Below are 20,409 nucleotides of genomic sequence, written 5' to 3'. Positions count from 1 at the left end.
CTATCCTGATAGTCATCTTTTCTCTCCTTTTCCAGCACGATCAGCAGTGTATATGCTTCAGAGTAGCAGCCGTGTTAGTCTGTATTCACAAAAAGAAAAGGAGTACTTGTGGCACCTTGGAGACTAACAAATTTATTTGAGCATAAGCTTTCATTCTGTCAGAAGGAAGTTTATAGAAAATGAGACCATTAAAAAGTACAATCAGACAGAAAAAAATGCCCTGCATTGGGTGAAAACTAGTGGAGCATTTTAGGATTTCCTTTGTAAAAAGCCTTTTTGGTTCCAGCAGATGGCACACATTCATCAAAGCATGCTGCGTTGTGATCATAAATACTGCTCCAAGGAACAGCTGTCAAAAAAAATAAAACAGGACATGCTAAGCTTTAGGACCTAAAATAATTTGTCACAAGAGATTCTATTATGCTACACTTAATTTCTGCAATCCCTTTAACATATTCCAGGAATGTACTGTTTCTCATAATGAAGTTTCTTGCTTTTTAAGAGCCTAACCCATGTGGCTTTTAAAATACAAGAGCATGCTTTGGTTCTAAACAACTCTCTGAAAGGGCTATTGTCTTTGGGCTGTTGTGAGTACATCAGTGTTTAGCTTTGACTATAACAGTATTGTTTTCACTTATATAGGCAAGAATGGTCCAGCTCTCTCTGGGTTTATACCAGTAGCAAAAAAACCTTGAAGTGTTGCCCTATTTGAATTTTACTAGTTTTGCTGGTAGATTGCTATGAACAATGGAAAAACACTCACATAGAAGGCTCAGGGTACCTGCAACAAGGTAAAGGTGCAGGTGTTTGCTAAGGGTTAATCATAGGTCCTGGTTGGACACATGGCTATTCAGGGGTGGTGTATAAAGGGAAGCGGAAGATGGATGTAAGAGGAAGGGATGCACTTCTGTCCCTTTGGTTGGTCAGAGTAGGAAAAGGCCCTGGACATTATTTCCCAGTTTATTTCAGTTAATTGGTTTTGGGTTTTATTTTTTGTTTTGTTCTAAGGTCAATAAAACAAGCTCACGAAAAGGGCCTTAAAAAGATTAATACTTGGGCCTCTATTTCCTTTCCTTGGCTAGTGAAACCTCCCACCAGCTCACAGCATCTCACAACATAGTGGACAATTGCATGACTAAGATATAAGGATAGCCTGAGTTCAATGAGACTTTCAGTGATGCTATGAGAGCCATAGATACCGTCTGAAAAGGAATACCAACAGTGCACGTAATGTAGAAACAAGGACAGTTTCCCTCATAACCCGTATTTTTATACTCTGACACATATCAAACAACTGGCAATAATCTGTCATTTTATACATTTGACAGAAGAAGCTTTGATCAACTGAGTTTCAATCTTCTTTACTCCAAAGTGTCCAGCCAGAGGCATGCTAAGGACTCCTCAGTCTAGATCTGTCAAGAACATCATACACTCTAGAATTAAAAACATTTTAGAACTTTGAGCTCTTATTCAGTGCCCACTCATGGTCAGAGAATGAATCCTTATGGGCCACAGCAAGAAGTGCTCCTTGCTCCTCAGTCCTTCTTTCTTGTAACATATTTCTAATCATGACTCTTTAATAGTAACCCACACCACTGCTTCTAGTGCCTACAATTTCGGACCATCAACAACAAGCATGTCCAGGAGTTACCACAATTTCTGACTTCCCTCCTGTCTCACAACTATTTTAAGGAGCTCTGGTCACTATTCTTGAAAACATTACCATTAAGGCATTATATCACTGCCTTTTCTTCTGTGCCACCTGGCACACCTCAGAAGCCAAGGCAACATCATAAACCTCTTCGCCTTTGAGTTTTTGAGTACATAATTTTTGCACCAAGAGGCACATCATTGTTACACCTTTTGTCATAACATGATTCATGTTTAATTCTTCTGGTCTCCATGTCGATCTCAAAGCTTAATTACCACAGTAATTAAGCAGTAGGTCCTGATCTTCTGTGGTAGAGTGTTGCCTAATTTTTTACACCATTTATAATAAAGCCTCATCAGAAATCTGGCAGTAAGAAGGGAATGCCACACATGCACCGATAAATAAAACATGTCATGAACTTTATTGCAATTTATTGCACAGCGTGTTTTAAAATAGTTTGCTCTGTACCCTGCTTGTACAAAAAACAGAACTGAGAGTCACTTTAGGACCTGGAGTTCAGAGCAGACCTTTGCAGTATCACACTGGGATTTCCTATATGAAGTCATTCTGGCACGAGGTTCACGGACAAAGAGTGAAAATATGATATAACAACAGGGCATCCCCAGAGTTTCACACATATATATCACTGTCACGTTTAAAGATTTTAAATAATTACCAAGGGTGAGATCTTCAGCAAGCAGAAATCTGAAGATGGGCCCACTAACTATAATATTGATAATTATTTCAGGCTCTGTTATGCTAGTAGATAACAGCATAGATCCCTCATGTGTATATGTACCTTTTGTAAGTTCATCTAAATACTTTGTGAATCATGAGGCCCCGATCTTGGATCATTAAAGTCAATAGGAGCGTTGCCATTGGGTACCAATATGTGAAATATAGTATAATTTTCCTATCTCTTAAAAGAGGTGGGTGGCTTCTATTAAAGCACCTTTAATTCATACCACAGAAACTGGAGTATACAATATACTTCATTTGTTAGTTAAGGCCACTCTAGGACTGGCCACAGTTTGCAGACACAACATGGTTCTTAAATGGTTCTACAATAGTCAAATTTCATATTGTCAATTTTCAGTATGGTAAATTCTTAGGTATTTGTGTTTTGTTCATTAGGAACTAACCCTACAAAATGCTCACTTCTACCAAGGTTTGCCATGCCAGAAACTTACACACAAATCCTTTAAGAGATTTCGTCATTAGCTCTTTTATGGCTACACAACACAAGCACAATGATTCCAACATATTCAGTATTGCCCCAAAATTAAGGATCAGAAGTCATGAATCAATGGTGTGACATTTGCAGACCCATTGCTCTGTGGTGTGCCATGTTGTTGGCACTCAGCCAGCAATGAGGATAATGCATCAGATACTTCCCAGCTTTCTGCAATTTTTTACTTCCTTCCCTATTCCTCAATGGTCTGTGAACCCATAGACTCCTCCCAAATTCTACCTCAATGTACTCTAGTTTTTAGTCAAACCCAGGAAAGTCACTCTCACCAGCAAGCAACCATAGAACAAATCCCCTTTCTCTGTTCCTTTAAAAAGTGTTCTCTTAAAAATATTTTATTCACTGTGTTCAAAACTCCCTGTCAGGTTCAAAAGCTGTTAAAGAAATTATTCGCTCAGCAAAAATCTCCTGGCAATTTCACTAGGATGTTAAACAAACAGAGCTTCATTTCAAACGTTGCCAATTCAAGTAGATTGTGAAAGTCTTTTTTGCAAATAAGTTTAAAAAAAAATTTCTGCAGGGAAACAATAGGAAACAAAAGGTGAGTGAGCAGATCTAGCAATTCAGTTTGGAAATGACTGCACATTCACTTGGAAACACCCATGTGTACTATGTGTGCTGCAGCTTAGTTGCTTTAAATGTGGGACATTATGCTTGTAGAAAAGATTAAACCAAGAAGAAAGAACAAGCTCCTAAGCTGAGCCAAACAGAGCAGATCTTCTTCCCACTATGAAAAACAAATCACGTTTCAAAATGTGTCACTGGTAATGCCATCGTCTGGGCCCGATCCAGCCCTGGGTTAAATGCTTTAACAGAGGTTTGTATTTGGGCCATGGCTTATTTGTTCTCATAAACATAACAAGGAATAACATACATAATAAGATTGCAATTCAATCAAGGTCTTCAGTGACGGCATAGGGGGGTTTAAAAAATCCTTTAATGCAGACTAATGCTTATCTTCTGCTTTTGTTTTGGTGAGTGGTTTTTATTTTATTTTTGATACTTGCAAAGAGGCATATGGCTTAAACCTGACCCATGTGCTTTAGCAGTATATAATCCACTGTTTGATAACTGGCCAACACATAGCAACAGTGATAGTCAAATCCAGCGATGAAGTGAGCTGTAGCTCACAAAAGCTTATGCTCAAATAAATTTGTTAGTCTCTAAGGTGCCACAAGTACTCCTTTTCTTTTTGCGGATACAGACTAACACGGCTGCTACTCTGAAAACAGACACAATAGCATTTCTGCACTCAGTTTCCCCTGCAAGGATCATGGGGGTGCACCAAGGGATTTTCCAAAAATCATAAAGTAATGAAAAACTTATCTAAAGCAAAATATACACAGGACAATGGTGTATATCCCAATAGTGAAATTACATTTGATCACAGAACATCTCTTTAAAGAAGCTGAACTGTATTCACCCCACTGCAATGCACTGAAACAGTCTGGGACTTTTTTTCAGCTACAGCATGGAGTTGCACTATAAGCAGGCTTTGTGGTGCTTGAGCCCTAATTTCTTAGTCACTCATTATTGTTGGTTATGGAAATTTACCATATACCCTCATACCCTGAGAGCAAAGTCACTTTTTTCCTCACTCATTCTTCTACAAACTTTTAGAGCTCTTCTCTTGTAGCTTTATCTTCCACTTGGGATTTGTAAGCCAAAATACTGATGAGTGCAAAAGAGGCTTAATACCACTAATAAATATTATACAGGCCAAATTAAGTCCTCAGTAGCGCACACACAACTCCACTGATGATCAGAGTGATCAAATTTGTCCTGAAATCACTAAGCTCTTGTAGACACACAACCCTACAATGCCATTTTTACAGTGATTTTTTAAGAGCAGAAGTGCACATTAACTTTGCTCCTCTCAGCCAGTGATAACTGGTGACATACTGGGAAACTTTCATTGTTCTCACATGTCTTGTTTTTCCAGTAGAAGTGTTGGGGTTCAAGAAAGCCTCTCCCTAGGCTCATTTTTAAGCAGGAGGGGGCCTGAACTACTGCTGCGGTTGAGGGATGGCATTTACATGATTTGACCGCATCAGAAGGCACTGGATTTGTTAATGGGCATCTAAGCTGAGAGATGTTTTGTTCAGAGTCCAACAGAATATACCATATCATCTGCAAATGGCCTCTAGAGAATAAACATAACAGCCCAATAGTTGAAATGACAAGGGTTACAAAATGCAGTAAGCCCTATATTCTTTATTATCTTCCTTTCCAGAGAAAGGCTAATGTTGTAGAAAAGCCCTTAGGCAAGCCTATGCTACAAGGCTTCAAACATATTACAACCAATACTCTCACTAAAGTCAGTTGACTTCTGTGCTCTTTCTAACCTAAAGCAATAATTCATGCTATTGAAAAAGCTTTAAGTTTCCCTTCCAGCCCTCAGATATCTGCCCTTTCCCCCAATAACTCAATAGGTACAGTCATGCTTAGCCAGCACTAAATTTTATACTTGATTGCTTACTTGACCCAGGTGAACTAGCTCCTTAAATTAAATGCAGTCTCTGCTAATTTACCCAGCACTCAGAATCTAGTTTTACTAGCATCATCACAATCTTGGTTTATAGGCTTCAATTACATTATAATTTACTCTTCTCCATGTACATCCACTCTAGATTTCTGCCATCTGTGTGAGCACTCAGATCTTGGCTCAGATTCTTGGGAGCTAGGCACATAAATACTTTTGAGGAACTGAACCCTTCTCCGTGACTGGGAAACAGGGTAATTGTCACTCTCAGCAACATGCAATTTGTTATCCCTTAACTTGTGGGGCTAGTAATGACTCAATGACTCAGAAAAAGCAGCTTTTCCCTAGTTTTAAGTTTACCCATTAATGTAAATGCAAGAAAGAAAGAAACAATTGAAAATGAGAACAAATAGAAGCCTTTCACATGGGGAGGTAGCAAGAAACCATTTTTGCACTTGTGTATTAGTGCACGAGAACCAGAAAGTAATACAAACTGCCATTTAAAATTTGCAATTTACCTAAGCTAAATAGACATATTTACTTGCATATCTGCAATAATGCTTTATATACTGCCCTATATTTACTGTAGGCAATATCCTTAATGCTGCAAATCCCACAGGCATAGGCACGGACTCCATGGGTGCTCCAGGGCTAGAGCACTCAAGAAAAAAAATGAGCGGGTGCTTAGCACCCACTGGCAGCCAGCTACCCCTTTCCCCCCAGTACCTCCCATCTGCTGGCAGCTCCGCAGATAAACTCCCCCGCTCCCTCCCAGCACCTACCACCTGCCACAATCAACTGTTTTGCGGTGTGTAGGAGGCTTGGGGCGGGGGGGGGGAGGAACAGGGATGGGGGACAGAACTGGGCAGGAAGAGGCAAGGAAGAGATGGGACAGGAAGAGGTGAGGCGGGGGTAGGGACTTGGGGAAAGGGTGGGGTGGAGGCGAGGCTTGGGGCAGAGCTGAGGGCGGGAAGAGGTGGGACAGTGTGGGGACTTGGGGGAAGGTGTTAGGTGGGGGTGGGGCTTGTGGTGAGCATCCCCAGGGCCCAGAGGAAGCTGGAGCCTATGCTCACAGGTCCTAGAGCCCAGGCTCAAGCCCAACCCCAGAAGTCTACACAGCAATGAAACATCCCCACACCTGGGGTTAGAGTTTGGGTTCATCTCTTCTTATAGTTTAGAGCTGGACAAAAAATAGAATTTCCACCCCATAGGAAATTATGAGATTTTGAACTTTGGTTTTGTCCCAAATTGGGACAAAATGTCAATCTCAGAATTTTTCACAAAATGAAAGATTCCAAAATATTTTTTCACCTTATCAAAACATTTTGTTCAAATTTATTGTTTCAATTTCAATATAATGTGATACAATAATATATAAATTGACATGTTAAAGTCAAAACAAAACAAAATATTTTGATAATTTCCCATAAAAATGTTGACAAAATCAATATGTTCCCAAGAAGCATTTTGATTTTATCAAATCTATATTTTCTAATAGAAAAATGTTTTGACCAGTTCTACTGTATATCCATGTAACCACATTTTGCACAGGATTTTGAGTCCTGTGCCTCTCTAGACACTCTGGAAAAGAGCTCTCACATGCTAGGATGCCCCTCTTTCCCTCCCAGAAGAAATCTTTACTGGGGGACTCCCTTCTCAGATACCGGGTCTTAACATTCATTTGACAAATATATTATTATGATAAAAAAATCCATCCTGGACATAAAATTTGCCTGTTCAGTGCTTATATACTGGAGTGATGAGTGTTATAGAACAAAGATAGATACACAGGTGACTACTGGTGCTCATCATTTATATACTGCTGGACACATATGTAGCATTTAAAAACAAACAGAACAAACTGCCCTTTGCAGGCTCTTTTCCAAAAGGTCCTGTTACTGCATATTGGGTTTCCCTGGGTCATATCGCTGTTAGGATGTTAAATACCACAACATCAAATAGCAAAAAGCTGAAGTGTCCAGGGAAGCAAAGCATTTCTAAATCAGATATATGGCAGTTTATGGTCTTCTTAATGTAAATTCATGGCAGAGAGTTGAAAATTGAAACTCTAATAAAAGTAGGTCATTAGGTTGCAAATAATATGAACCATTGAATACATTCATGATTATCCCATTCAAAGCAAAATGGAATGCTTGCTGAACACAAGGTCACTGTATGAAGAGCTCACACTGACCTAAAATCAGTTAGCAAAACTTTTTTAAAAAGGAAAATGTGATTTTGATTTTACAGCTCTTTAAATAATGCATTTATTTTACAGTGCTGGGCTCAGATACAAAGTCATGCTGCTGAAGTTGGAGTAACATATAGCAGAATTGTTGTATTTCTCAATGTCTTGTGGTAGGCCTTTTCTTTGATTTATAGGACTGCAAGCTGCTTTTCAGACTCTTACTAAGTGTCCTTTTAGAAAAGTTTTAACAGAATATATAGCAGTGTTTAGCTTTATTTTTTTAAAATGAATATCCCAAAGCAAACTCATAGTTTAAGGCTAGATTGGAGTCTTTATGGAAGCCTCACATATGAGGCACCATATAACTCTCCAGGCTGGTGCTCCTTACTACATTAGAGCAGGTCAGTGAAATTGAAACTTTGTACAAAAATTCCCATTGGTATCAAAACAAAAAAGTTGGTATAATTTTTTGAAAGTTTTTATTTTCTTTTTTGTAGGAAAAATTCCACTTTTTCTCACTTTTTAATTTTTTTCTTCCTTTTTCTAACTCATAAAAGGGAAACATGATTTTTCCCCCACCACCAAAACAAATTTTATTATCATATAATGAAAAAAGTGTGAAAAATGTTTCTTTTGTGGGTTTTTTCCCAAATAGTTCTACTCACTATTTATTATTTAATTACATAGATGAGAATATTTGGGGTGACCTTGACCTTCTCAATGCTAGATATTCTGGAAACATTTTGCCAATAAATTACAATAAGAGAAGATTGTCATGCTAATGCAAAAATAATATCTGCCATCTGGCATGATCTAAAATGGATCTCAAAGTGCTTTGCAGTCTCTGCTTTTATAATCGAGCCAATCACACACTGAAATGAAACTACCTCTGAGGTGGAAATGCAGCAACGAGTCTGTGCATCAGTCTTCAGAGCATAGTGAAGAGTACCCTGTCTAAGAGCAATGAGTGGAAGAAAATAGGCAGAGTGACTTTTCTACCTCTGTGAAATATTTTGAGATAAAAGTGCTTAGTACTGTTAATCGACACCTGAATAGAAATTTAGTGAGAAAATTGATCCTACTGCCTCCACTCTCATGCAAAGTGCTATGGTTGGTCTTTGCTGACCATAAGCAGTTTTGTCTCAGTTTCAAGTCTCATTAAAGATATCAGTATAGTAGCCAGTACCACCATGTTGGCGCATTTATTCTGTTCTGTACTAGGAAGAGGGCCAGCCACTACTTCCTCTTCCTGCACTAACTTGTTGGCTTTCAGGGGATGGTATGCCAGAATTGTCTGTTTGAGAGAAGCTATTAGAAAGAAGGTGTGCCAGTGTTTGCAAATTTCAGATACTCATGCACATCACCAGCTTTTAGCTAGAGAGGGGCTTGAACCAAAACTCCAAGTGCAAACACCCTGAGAAAATTCTGACCCAAATTTTACAATTAGAGTTCATCTCTGGTTTCCACTCCACCTCCAAATGGAATGTGTCACTCACTTTAGACCAATATCTACCCCACACCCAGTGTTCTCTCACCCTATATTCCTGTGAAACTTGAAGATAAATTGACAGGAGACTTTATGCAAGATCAAAAAGAAAAGATCCCCCACATTATTGCAAACTTGAGGGCACTCAGCATCTCAGAGGAGTTCTCAGTAACTAGCAGGATCAAGTCCCACTTTGGTGTCCTGTGCTTCACTTGAGGCCTTTACAATGCATTCAGAAGACAAGCTTTACATATTTTAGGTCTTAGAGTGAAAAGTGTGACAGCAGCATGCATTGACTCTGGAAATTCTAACCAATAAGTCTTTTATAAGGCAGAACAATCATTGTTGCTAAAATTTGTAAGGTGTAAATATCTGTTAAAAGCCGTGGTGCTAGATGACAATTGGCAGGTAGTAAAATAGGGCCACAAAGATAATGATCTAAGCATTTGAATTTTCAACATTGCTGTTAGTTGTGAGATTTTTATCCACAGGTCAGACAGAGAAAATATTGCCCCAGTGTTTTCAGTGTGCTGCATATAGTACATGACATCTCAGTACAAAACACAGATTGTGTAGCACATGGTAAAATCGTGACTCAAGTGCAGTGTTCAGCTTTTGTTATCTTTCTGTGGTTGCTTGGGAACCAAACATCTGTTCTCTCTATGAATCATAGCATTTGCATTGACATGGACTGATGACTGACTGACTGAGTTATTTGTTTATATAATTTCTGGGGCTCCATTTCTACCTTGTAAATGATATTTGGCCTTCCAGAGTGAGCTGGGACTTAATGCCTATACAAATTCTGCTCTCACACTAATGTATGGAACTTCTATGACAGGTTTCAAAGTAACAGCCATGTTAGCCTGTAGTCGCAAAAAGAAAAGAAGTACTTGTGGCACCTTAGAGACTGACAAATTTATTTGAGCATAAGTTTTCGTGAGCTACAGCTCACTTCATCAGATGCATTCACTTATTATGAATTGTGAATGAATCCGATGAAGTGAGCTGTAGCTCACGAAAGCTTATGCTCAAATAAATTTGTTAGTCTCTAAGGTGCCACCAGTACTCCTTTTCATTATGGACTCTGATGATCTGCCCTCCTTATATTGAGTAGGAGTACCTGTACTGCATGAGTAGGCCTATTGAGTTCAATGGGCCTCTCAGTTTGTAAGGTACCTCTCAATGTGAGCAGGGGTGGCAGAATGAGGGCCATAATGCACAAACAATTGACTTTTTAAAACTTTGGATAAATAAAAGGCATTTTTGGCTTAGTTCTTTCCCATGCCTGAGCTGTGCCCAGCACAGAAGAGTCGGGGGCCTGAGGGAGCCAGTTGCAGCTCTCTGATTTGGCGCCACCTGATCTGGCATTAGTTAAAGTGGTGGAAGGGACTTTACGCCAATGAAGCATAGGTATGACAATGCTCTGCTTCACCGTGATCCCCCACTTTGGCATTCCACCTGCCTCCCTGACACCTTTCCTGTGCTGACTGTGCTAGCTTTACACCAGTGGGGAAATCTAATTCTACCATGGAAAGTCTCCACAAGGCTCCAAGCACTTAGCATTACTCGGGCAGTGCAAAATGGCTGGAGCAGAAAGGGGAATTTGTCTTACTGTCAGTAGCTCTGGCACTGCACCAGCTTTTGCATACGGTGTAAGCATATCCTGTCTACTCTATATAGACCTAGCTTTTAATCTGAATATTTTTAGGGACACATTCTTTCTTGTCCTGCATGGATGCTCTCTAGCATAGCCATTCAGAAGCTGGGCAGACTGTTGCTACTCATTCTCTGAGCACAGACACAGCAGAGCTAGTGTGCAACTTCCTCCCAGACAGTTATACAGGGCCCCACATCCTCCAAGAGAGAGCACGTGCTGCAGCTGTCTGCCGCTAGTGTGGGGATCACTGCTCAGCATGCTTCTCTTTGTGGCCATTCACCTGGATCTGCCCAGCACACTGAGAGCCCTGCTGCTTGGCACTGCACATCACAAGGCACCATCGACAGAGCTTAGACCTCTTTCTCCCCACCCCCTCCCCCTTCCCTACTGAAGATACCACAGTACTTTAGCTGTTGTGCATTTGGCCATGTTTGTATGGAACTTCCTTGACAATACCAGACTACCACCTCAGTTGACCTGAGGTTTGTGCCTTTTGGGACTCAAACCCTACAAAGATATGGCACGTTCCAAATCTCGCTATCAGAATCAGGGTTGCCAGACACATGTGACAGTGGTACATTTAAAGTTCAACTGTTTTCTCCCACTTCTGGCACCTGGTACTATAGCTGCTTATCTGGTATTCATTTTTCTTCTAGTGCCAACAATATGCCTAAGCAGGTAGAAGTGCGGATGCATGAAAGTCAACTGAGCCCTGTGGAGCCAAGGCCCAAGAATGTATGCCTGCGGTTCTGCCAATCACTCAGAAAAAACCTGCTCCTGTCTCTTACTGTATTTGGTAAGATATACTCTGCTTGTATGCATCCTATGGTTCTTTGTGTACAGACTGAACCTGTGTTCAGCAATGGCAAACTTGTAGGCAATCTCAGCAGGGCGGCCAAGGAATGAATGGGCAACGGAGACTGAATTTACCCTTTCCCCCAGTAAGCATGGTTCTGTTAGTTCAGGGAAAAGGCACATGGATGGAGTAGCATGGATGAATCCTGAAGAGCTAATGTCCATGCTGCATGTGTTTTGTGGATGTAATAGGACTTAAGTGATGTCTTTCACATCACTAAAAAGAGAAAATCTCTATTTTCTTTTCAATCTCTTTGAAAATATAAAAACAACCTGATCCTGATCCTTTACACTTTCCTCCACTCAGCCTGGCTGAGACTCAAGCTTTATCTCGTATGTGACTCTTGCCACAGACATTGGGTTCAGTGACCTAGTTTGAAATAGCGCTTTCTGGTTTTAGCACCCTCCAAATATGGATCAGTTTGACATCTTTTTGTGGGTTATTGGCCCCATGTCCACTCCTTTTTTTCAAATGCAGTGAATTCACAGACCCAATCCATTTTGCTTGAATGACCAACTGCAGCTTTAGTTCAAAAGTAGTGCAACTTTTAACCTTCCCATAGCTGAAATTGTATAGACAAGAAGTTTGGGCTTGGACCAGTACCTCAAAGATGCCTGATTCAGTTCCCAAGAGGATCACAATGATAAAATAAGTTTATTTCTCATTGAACCAACCTGATATCACCATAGAACCATAAGTTATTCCAAAAATAGTTTCAAAGCACAATTCAGATTGTCTTGTGGTGTCTTATTACATCAGAGATTGTACACAGGGCCTGATATCAGAAAGACAGAGACAGCTCAGATAAAAACTTATGCAGTAACAGTGCAAAGGGAAATTCAAGTATTTTAAAGATGGAAACGCTGTACTTAAATTGTAAGCTATTTGGGGCAGGGACTGTTTTTTGTTCTGTTTACATAGCACCTAGAACAATGGGATGCCGGTCCCTGACTAGGGCTCCAAGACAGTATTGCAATACAAATAAATAATAGTAATAACTAATCAAAGGAATTGTTTAGGATGATCTAAGATAGTGAGACTAAGAACAATGGGATGAAATTCAGCAATCAAAGGTTTAGGCTGTATATTGAAAAAAGTTATCTAACAGTCACATGTGCAGGATTACAGAATAGTTTCTGAAGGGGAATAATGGCAGCCCCATTGCCTTAGTAATTTCAGATTGGAATAGATGCATTGTGTGTATTGCAATCCTGATAGGGGGTAATCTATTAGGTCTTTTCTGCTCTGTTGTGTGTCTGTGAACTGGATACTAATAGCAATCCATTCAGAGAACTCAATGTTAATATTAAATATATTGGTAACAAAATGTAGAATGTATATTCATCACAAAGTCTTGCTAGTTTTCCCATCAGATCTCTCGCTGAGCTGTGATATTGTTTGCCAATTCTTCTGTAGGAAGAGAGCTCAAAGCAAAATGTATGCTTGGTAAGACAAAGTAATACCATTGGGGTTTTGAAATGTCTCTGTTCTAGTGGTGAAAGCAGAGGAGTGGTACTCAGGACTGATCGGTTCTATTTCTGGCTCTTCTGCTGACTGTATTTGGCTTTGACTGCTGGTATAGCCTTGAGTAATTCACTTCACCTCTCTATGCCTCAGTTCAGCCACCTGCACAGTGATTATACTAACTACACTTACCTTCCTCTCAGGGCATTGTGGCTTAAGTAATATTTGCAAATTACTGTGGGATTGTCAGATGAAAGATAATCAGATTAAAGATAAGATAATGTATTATGATCATTCTGAAACCATTTTTCTTCAAGATTGTTCTTTTGAATGTTGAATAAAGATTCAAGTTTCCACTGTAATCCATGCTGATAAGGCCTCAGCTGGAGTATTGTATCCAGTTCTGGGCATCATGTTTCAGGAAAGATGTGGACAAGTTGGAGAAAGTCCAGAGGAGAGCAACAAAAATGATAAAGTCTAGAAAGCATGACCTATGAGAAAAGATTAGGAAAAAATGGATTTGTTTAGTCTGGAAAAGAGAAGACTGAGGGGGGACATGGTAACAATTTTCAAGTACATAAAAGATTGTTACAAGGAGGAGGGTGAAAAATTGTTCTAGTTAACCTCTGAGAATAAGACAAGAAACCATGGGCTTAAATTGTATCAAGGGAGGTTTAGGTTGGACATTAGGAAAAACTTCCTGTCAGGTTAGTTAAGCACTGGAACAAATTGCCTTGGGAGGTTCTGGAATCTGTGTCAATGGAGGTTTTTAAGAGCAGTTAGATGTACACCTGTCATGAATAGCCTCCTTATTACATAGTCCTTCCTTGAGTGCAGGGGACTCGACTAGACCTCCTGAGGTCCCTTCCAGTGCTACACTTCTATGACTCTGATTCCTTTCTCCACCCTTCCTTTTTAATTCTCCTTTCAGGTGTCATCATGGGTGCATTGTGTGGGGGTCTTCTTCGCCTGGCAACTCCTATTGATCCTGACATCATCATGTTAATAGCCTTCCCAGGAGATATCCTTATGAGGATGTTAAAAATGTTGATCCTACCTTTAATTATATCCAGCTTAATCACAGGTGAGATCTATTAGCAATAAATACTTTAAAATGCTAGCTAAAGACACTACATCGTTATCTTTAGTGAGAAGGGAAGAATAATTATGAGATGCAGTGAGTCTTTTGCAATTAATAATAGCTGATTCATATTTCATGGGTGAAGTCAATTTCTGGTGTAACTTCATTGATTTCAGTAGTTGATGCTGCTAACCAATTTGTGTCCAAATAAGCATGTGCTACTCTCTTGAATGTCACCATTTTCCTAATATACTATCTTACAAATCCCACTTAAGGATGTGGGTATGAATGGTAGCACAGGTTTGGACAGCATAGATTGCTCAAAGCTGTGCCTCATCCTTGAAATGGCCAGCTTCCAGGAAATAAATGGCAAAAGGACATTATTACAAGGTTTGCTTTGCCCTAATGAACATGATTAGTGTTTCTCAATAACACCCCTCAATTAAGGATTCAGTTGAATTCAGTCTTAGCCATTTCTCCACAGGTAGCAGGAGCTTTAAACACATGTTGTTCAGATGGGAGAAAAATTGGAAGTTCTTCAGGGCACCATCTACCTTGTGAAGAATTCCTAAGGGAGGAAAAACATCTCAGGATAGTTACTAAAATGGAAATAACTATAGGCAGAATCACCAAATGGTTTGTGATAATTTGATTAATTGTATAATAACTAGTCTTACTGCATATTTCTTTAAACACAGGACTATCAGGTTTGGATGCTAAAGCTAGTGGTCGATTGGGCACAAGAGCCATGGTCTACTACATGTCTACTACTATCATTGCTGCGGTGCTAGGGGTGATTCTGGTTTTAGCCATTCACCCAGGAAATCCAAAACTCAAGAAGCAGCTGGGAGAAGGAAAGAAAAATGATGAAGTATCCAGTTTGGATGCTTTCTTGGATCTCATCCGGAATCTGTTCCCTGAAAATCTAGTCCAAGCATGCTTCCAGCAGGTAAATATTCCTATTCCTCACAACATTATTTTTAAATGTGAAGACTTTTTTTACATTCCAAGATATGTGTTCAGAGTTCTGTCTTTCACCTAGTGAAAGGCATTAAATTACTGATGGGGAGAATACAGGACTATAGTTTTGGGCAGGTAAATTAGAAAGGGAAATACTTTATAACTATTTTCTTTTACTATGTAGTAACTTTGTTACTGATTTCAGTTTTTGAGCATTTTATTTGAATCAATTCTTTGAAAAAGGTCTTTTCAGTTCACTAGTAAGTAATCTTTTAAAATCACCTCATTCTTCATGTATAATATTTAATGCTCTAGAACAGAGGTCGGCATCCTTTCAGAAGTGGTGTGCCGAGTCTTCATTTATTCACTCTAATTTAAGGTTTCGCGTGCCAGTAATACATTTTAACATTTTTAGAAGGTCTCTTTCTAATAAGTCTATAATATATAACTAAACTATTGTTGTATGTAAAGTAAATTAGGTTTAAAAAATGTTTAAGAAGCTTCATATAAAATTAAACTAAAATGCCGAGTCCCCCGGTCCGGTGGCCAGGACCCGGGCAGGGTGAGTGCCACTGAAAATCAGCTCGCAGAGGCATGCCATAGATTGCCTACCCCTGCTCTAGAAAGATGCTGGGTTCTGGCTGGTTGAGTCATGGAACATTTCACCTCTCAGCTGCTGGTTGAATTTGAATTCAGCCCAGGTGCTAAATGTTGTCCAATGCCCTCTGTGAAATGTATTGGTGATGTCAGGCCAGTTCCCAGTGATCAGGTGTCCACATCACAAAATCCACTGTCTGCAAGTTCATGGTCTGTCTGGAGACCAAGATCTATATGGATAATGGAGACACATCCACTCCCAGTCTCTATTCAAGCCTAAGTTAATTGTATCCAGTTTGCAAATTAATTCCAATTCAGCAGTCTCTCGTTGGAGTCTGTTTTTGAAGTTTTTTTGTTGAAGAATTGCAACTTTTAGGTCTGTAATCGAGTGACCAGAGAGATCGAAGTGTTCTCCAACTGGTTTTTGAATGTTATAATTCTTGACGTCTGATTTGTATCCATTTATTCTTTTACGTAGAGAATGTCCAGTTTGGCCAATGTACATGGCACAGGGGCATTGCTGGCACATGATGGCATATATCACATTGGTAGATGTGCAGGTGAACGAGCCTCTGATAGTGTGGCTGATGTGATTAGGCCCTATGATGGTGTTCCCTGAATAGATATGTGGACAGAGTTGGCAACGGGCTTTGTTGCAAGGATAGGTTCCTGGGTTAGTGGTTCTGTTGTGTGGTGTGTGGTTGCTGGTGAGTATTTGCTTCAGGTTGTGGGGCTGTCTGTAAGCAAGGACTGGCCTGTCTCCCAAGATCTGTGAGAATGATGGGTCATCCTTTAGGATAGGTTGTAGATCCTTGATGATGCACTGGAGAGGTTTTAGTTAGGGGCTGAAGGTGATGGCTAGTGGCATTCTGTTATTTTCTTTGTTGGGCCTTTCCTCTAGTAGGTGACTTCTGGGTACTCTCCTGGCTCTGTCAATCTGTTTCTTCACTTCAGCAGGTGGATATTGTAGTTATAAGAATGCTTGATAGAGATCTTGTAGGTGTTTGTCTCTGTCTGAGGGGTTGGAGCAAATGCGGTTGTATCGTAGAGCTTGGCTGTAGACAATGGATCGTGTGGTTTGGGTGAAAGCTGGAGACATGTAGGTAGGAATAGCGGTCATCATGTTCCAGCAATGCCCCTCTGCCATGTACATTGGTCAAACTGGACAGTCTCTACTTAAAAGAATAAATGGACACAAATCAGACATCAAGAATTATAACATTCAAAAACCAGTTGGAGAACACTTCGATCTCTCCGGTCACTCGATTACAGACCTAAAAGTTGCAATTCTTCAACAAAAAAACTTCAGAAACAGACTCCAACGAGAGACTGCTGAATTGGAATTAATTTGCAAACTGGATACAATTAATTTAGGCTTGAATAGAGACTGGAAGTGGATGATTCATTTCACAAAGTAAAACTATTTCCCCATGTTTATTTCCCCCCACCCACACCATTCCTCAGACATTCTTATCAACTGCTGGAAATGGCTCACCTTGATTATCACTACAAAAGGTTCCCTCCCCTCACCCCGCTCTCCTGCTGATAATAGCTCATCTTACATGATCACTCTCATTACAGTGTGTATGGTAACACCCATTGTTTCGTGTTCTCTATGTATATAAATCTCTCCACTGTATTTTCCACTGAATGCATTAGATGAAGTGAGCTGTAGCTCACAAAAGCTTATGCTCAAATAAATTTGTTAGTCTCTAAGGTGCCTTTTCTTTTTGCCTATAGAGGGCTCCACAAGGTCAGCTGTAAGGCCTCTTACATCAGTGGCTGGGAAGGGAGGAGATTTACACTGCTGTTTCCTATTCTGGAGTTAAATACTTCAGTCTCTAATCACTTTTCACCAGCATTAAATTAACACAGTATTGGTAAGAGGAAAGAAATGCTTACAAAGAACATATGCTTCCCAGTTCCTCTGTCGGCTGCTTTCTTGTGTGTGAGATGCTTTTTCCTAACGTTAAATTGTTTGCCAATCATGCAGTCTATTTTTGTTGAACCAAACAAGATTTGTTGCCAAACCCATTATTAGATGTTCCTAAATGGTATTACTTGAAATAGAATGTTAACTGGAGCTGTGGCTACAGGTGGGAGGGTTGGGCGAGGAGTAAAGTGAGAACACAGAGGGGGCAGAATTAAGCTGCCAAAAGGACCCAGAGAGCTTTATTTCTTCCCCATACTCTCACATAAAAACACAGAGTCCTTGGCGTTTAAAAAGAGCATGTTCAGAATATTCCCAAATCATCATGGAGATAGAGGTCATGTGGCCAAATCGTGGCTGGCTAAAAACCACAATTGAGAAATGTCCTCATAAAATAAGTAGGGTTCTGTTTTTTCCTCTTTGCTCCTACTTGTATCATAGAGAAGAAGAGAATTCAGCTCTTGATCTGTAGAAAATGGATCACATATCCATAGGTAGGGACAGGGAATGAGTTGGAAAGAGTGAGGGTGAATTAAGCTGCTAATATCACTTTTTTTTCTTGGACTTGTTCAGTCGGCATAGTGTTAATGGCTAGTGTGCACAGTTCATCTTGCCACCTATGACTCAGCTATCACACTGACCCTTTTTTAACATTGTCCCATATGGGCCCAGTCCAAAGCCTACCAAAATCAATGGACAGACTCACAGTGACTTCAATGGGCTTTGGATGGGGGCGTAAATGAGCTTTTTAGTGTTCCCGTATTTTATCTGAACAAATTCCAAACTAGCCTCCAACAAAGCTTTTGCCATAAAGCCACACCCCTTTTACTATTCAGCTGTAGCCCCTCACATACTAGCTTTTGGAGTTGGCCTCTACCTGTTTTCTCTCTTGGTTACCGGGGAAGTTGGGGTCCTTTCCCTTCCTCACCTAGTTTGGGTGGTGTCAAAAGCTGCTTTCCCTTCGTATGGTTATTGGGTATAGCTTAGTGGCCATTCAACATGTCCTGATGGCCTTGGATGCAAGAAGTCTTTTTGCAGAGCTCCCGCCAGGTATTTTAGAATGATTTTGTAATGTTAATGGCAATAGCACTGAGTTGTAATGATCCACCAGGGAGAGAAAGAGTTTCTCTTGCTGGCAGGTAGATGACAGTAAAGGGATTCAGGTTGCATGGAAAGTACAGCTTGGTTGGAGAGTTGAACCTGGTTGAATTTGGGACTTCTGTGAACTTCTTGAATTATTATTTTTTTGGGTTTAAAAACTGTTCAGTTTGTAAACCTCATTTTTACCTCATTTCATGAAACCCATTATTTCCCTACCCACCCATGCTTAGTTTGTGAGTTTATGTACCTCTAAAAAGCGTTACACCATCTCACCTAAATGTTTGCTCTAGAATGATGACTAATGTCCAGATAAGCATTTTTTACTTTCAGGATGCTTATCTGAACCTGCACTAGTAATTATGGGTCTGATCCTGGGAAGTGCTGGAGACCTTCAGTTTTCATTAACTCCAGTGGGAGTTGTGAGTGCTCAGAATCCCCCTATTTATTTCTGTAGCTCTACACAGATTTGACATTACATCTATCTCACATAAAAATCACAGGACAATAAAATTACCAAGATAAAAATGAAATCAGATAAAAACGTCCGCTGGCTTCAGGGTTGCTGAAGAGTGTCTCACACATTATCAGTGTACTTTTCTAGCTGAATATTTTTATTTTCTAGATTTAGAGGAGGCACATTTTTAAACAGGGGTAAAATAAGATGTTAAGGCTTTGAATCTGGGCATCTGTATCCCTAATAATTTAATTTCACAGTAACTTATCCAGCTGTTATGTACCAATGTTTTTTCTGAGTGCTATCATTAATGAGATCCTACTATCTCTGCATATAGAAATAGCAGATGCTTTTCCAGGTTGCAGTGGTAAGATGTTTTGGGTTATCCACTGCTAGCAAAAGGTATGTAGGTTAGATATTTCTTCTGCAGTCCAGCTCTCAGATTCATTAATTACTGTGCCAGGAGGGTCTCTATGTATACTAGTTTTATTTGAACTCTCCTATATAGGAACTTTGAACCAATCTAGAAAGGAACCAGTCACATGATGGGCGGAGATATGTTAGAAATATTAGAATGTGTTTTTGAATGAAACTACCATGGTACCTTAGATTGGAGGTGCCCCTCTGGGTAAAGTCTTTGTTGTGTAGCGTTGTTGAGGCAGAATTACTGCTATCACCAGTTCCAAACGTATGGAATACAATGCCTGAAGCACTTTTTGATCACATCCCTTCTGGATGAAAGGGCCTATATGTAAGATGTTATGTATTAACAATTAAGAAGAGGGTGTTTGCCATCCTCATTATGCTGCTATTTTGGAATAGGATCCCAGAACTTAATTAAACTTGGAACTATTATAAACTAACTTATTTTTGGAAAAGGGGTTAGAGGTGGTGGGTTGCATAGTCTGATCATCTAAAAACAGCACTGCCTGGGGTTATTTGGAAAGAGGAGTATTATTTTATTCTCTGATCCCCCGTATGTATTAAATCCAGTTGTGATTCCATTCTCATCCCATTTTGTAACTTCTTCAGATCCAAACTGTCACTAAGAAAGTGTTGGTGCCCCCACAAACTGAAGAACCAGCTAACGTCACTGACTCTGTCTTTGCTCTGATGAACGAGACGATGACTGAAGCACCACCAGAAGCCCAGCTGGTCATTAAAAAGGGGCTTGAGTTTAAAGATGGAATGAATGTCTTAGGTAAAGAAACTTGTTTCCTATTGAAACTTATATTGATAACATACCAGCT

General features: G+C 39.9%; 1 protein-coding gene across 2 annotated transcripts in view; it reads left to right on the top strand.

Annotated features, from left to right (window-relative positions):
• The window catches only part of SLC1A2 (solute carrier family 1 member 2), a 119,574-nt gene that overhangs the window by 60,343 nt on the left and 38,822 nt on the right, over positions 1 to 20,409 (top strand). For both annotated transcript variants that reach the window (XM_038405044.2, XM_043515890.1), the window contains exons 2-5: positions 11,373 to 11,512; positions 13,968 to 14,120; positions 14,816 to 15,066; positions 20,192 to 20,360. In XM_038405044.2, coding sequence (XP_038260972.1) covers positions 11,373 to 11,512; positions 13,968 to 14,120; positions 14,816 to 15,066; positions 20,192 to 20,360 — 713 coding nt within the window. The remainder of the gene's footprint in view (positions 1 to 11,372; positions 11,513 to 13,967; positions 14,121 to 14,815; positions 15,067 to 20,191; positions 20,361 to 20,409) is intronic.

This window comes from Dermochelys coriacea, chromosome 6, assembly GCF_009764565.3.
Source record: "Dermochelys coriacea isolate rDerCor1 chromosome 6, rDerCor1.pri.v4, whole genome shotgun sequence".
Lineage (NCBI taxonomy): Eukaryota > Metazoa > Chordata > Testudines > Dermochelyidae > Dermochelys > Dermochelys coriacea.
This window is presented reverse-complemented; position numbering and strand designations above follow the sequence as displayed.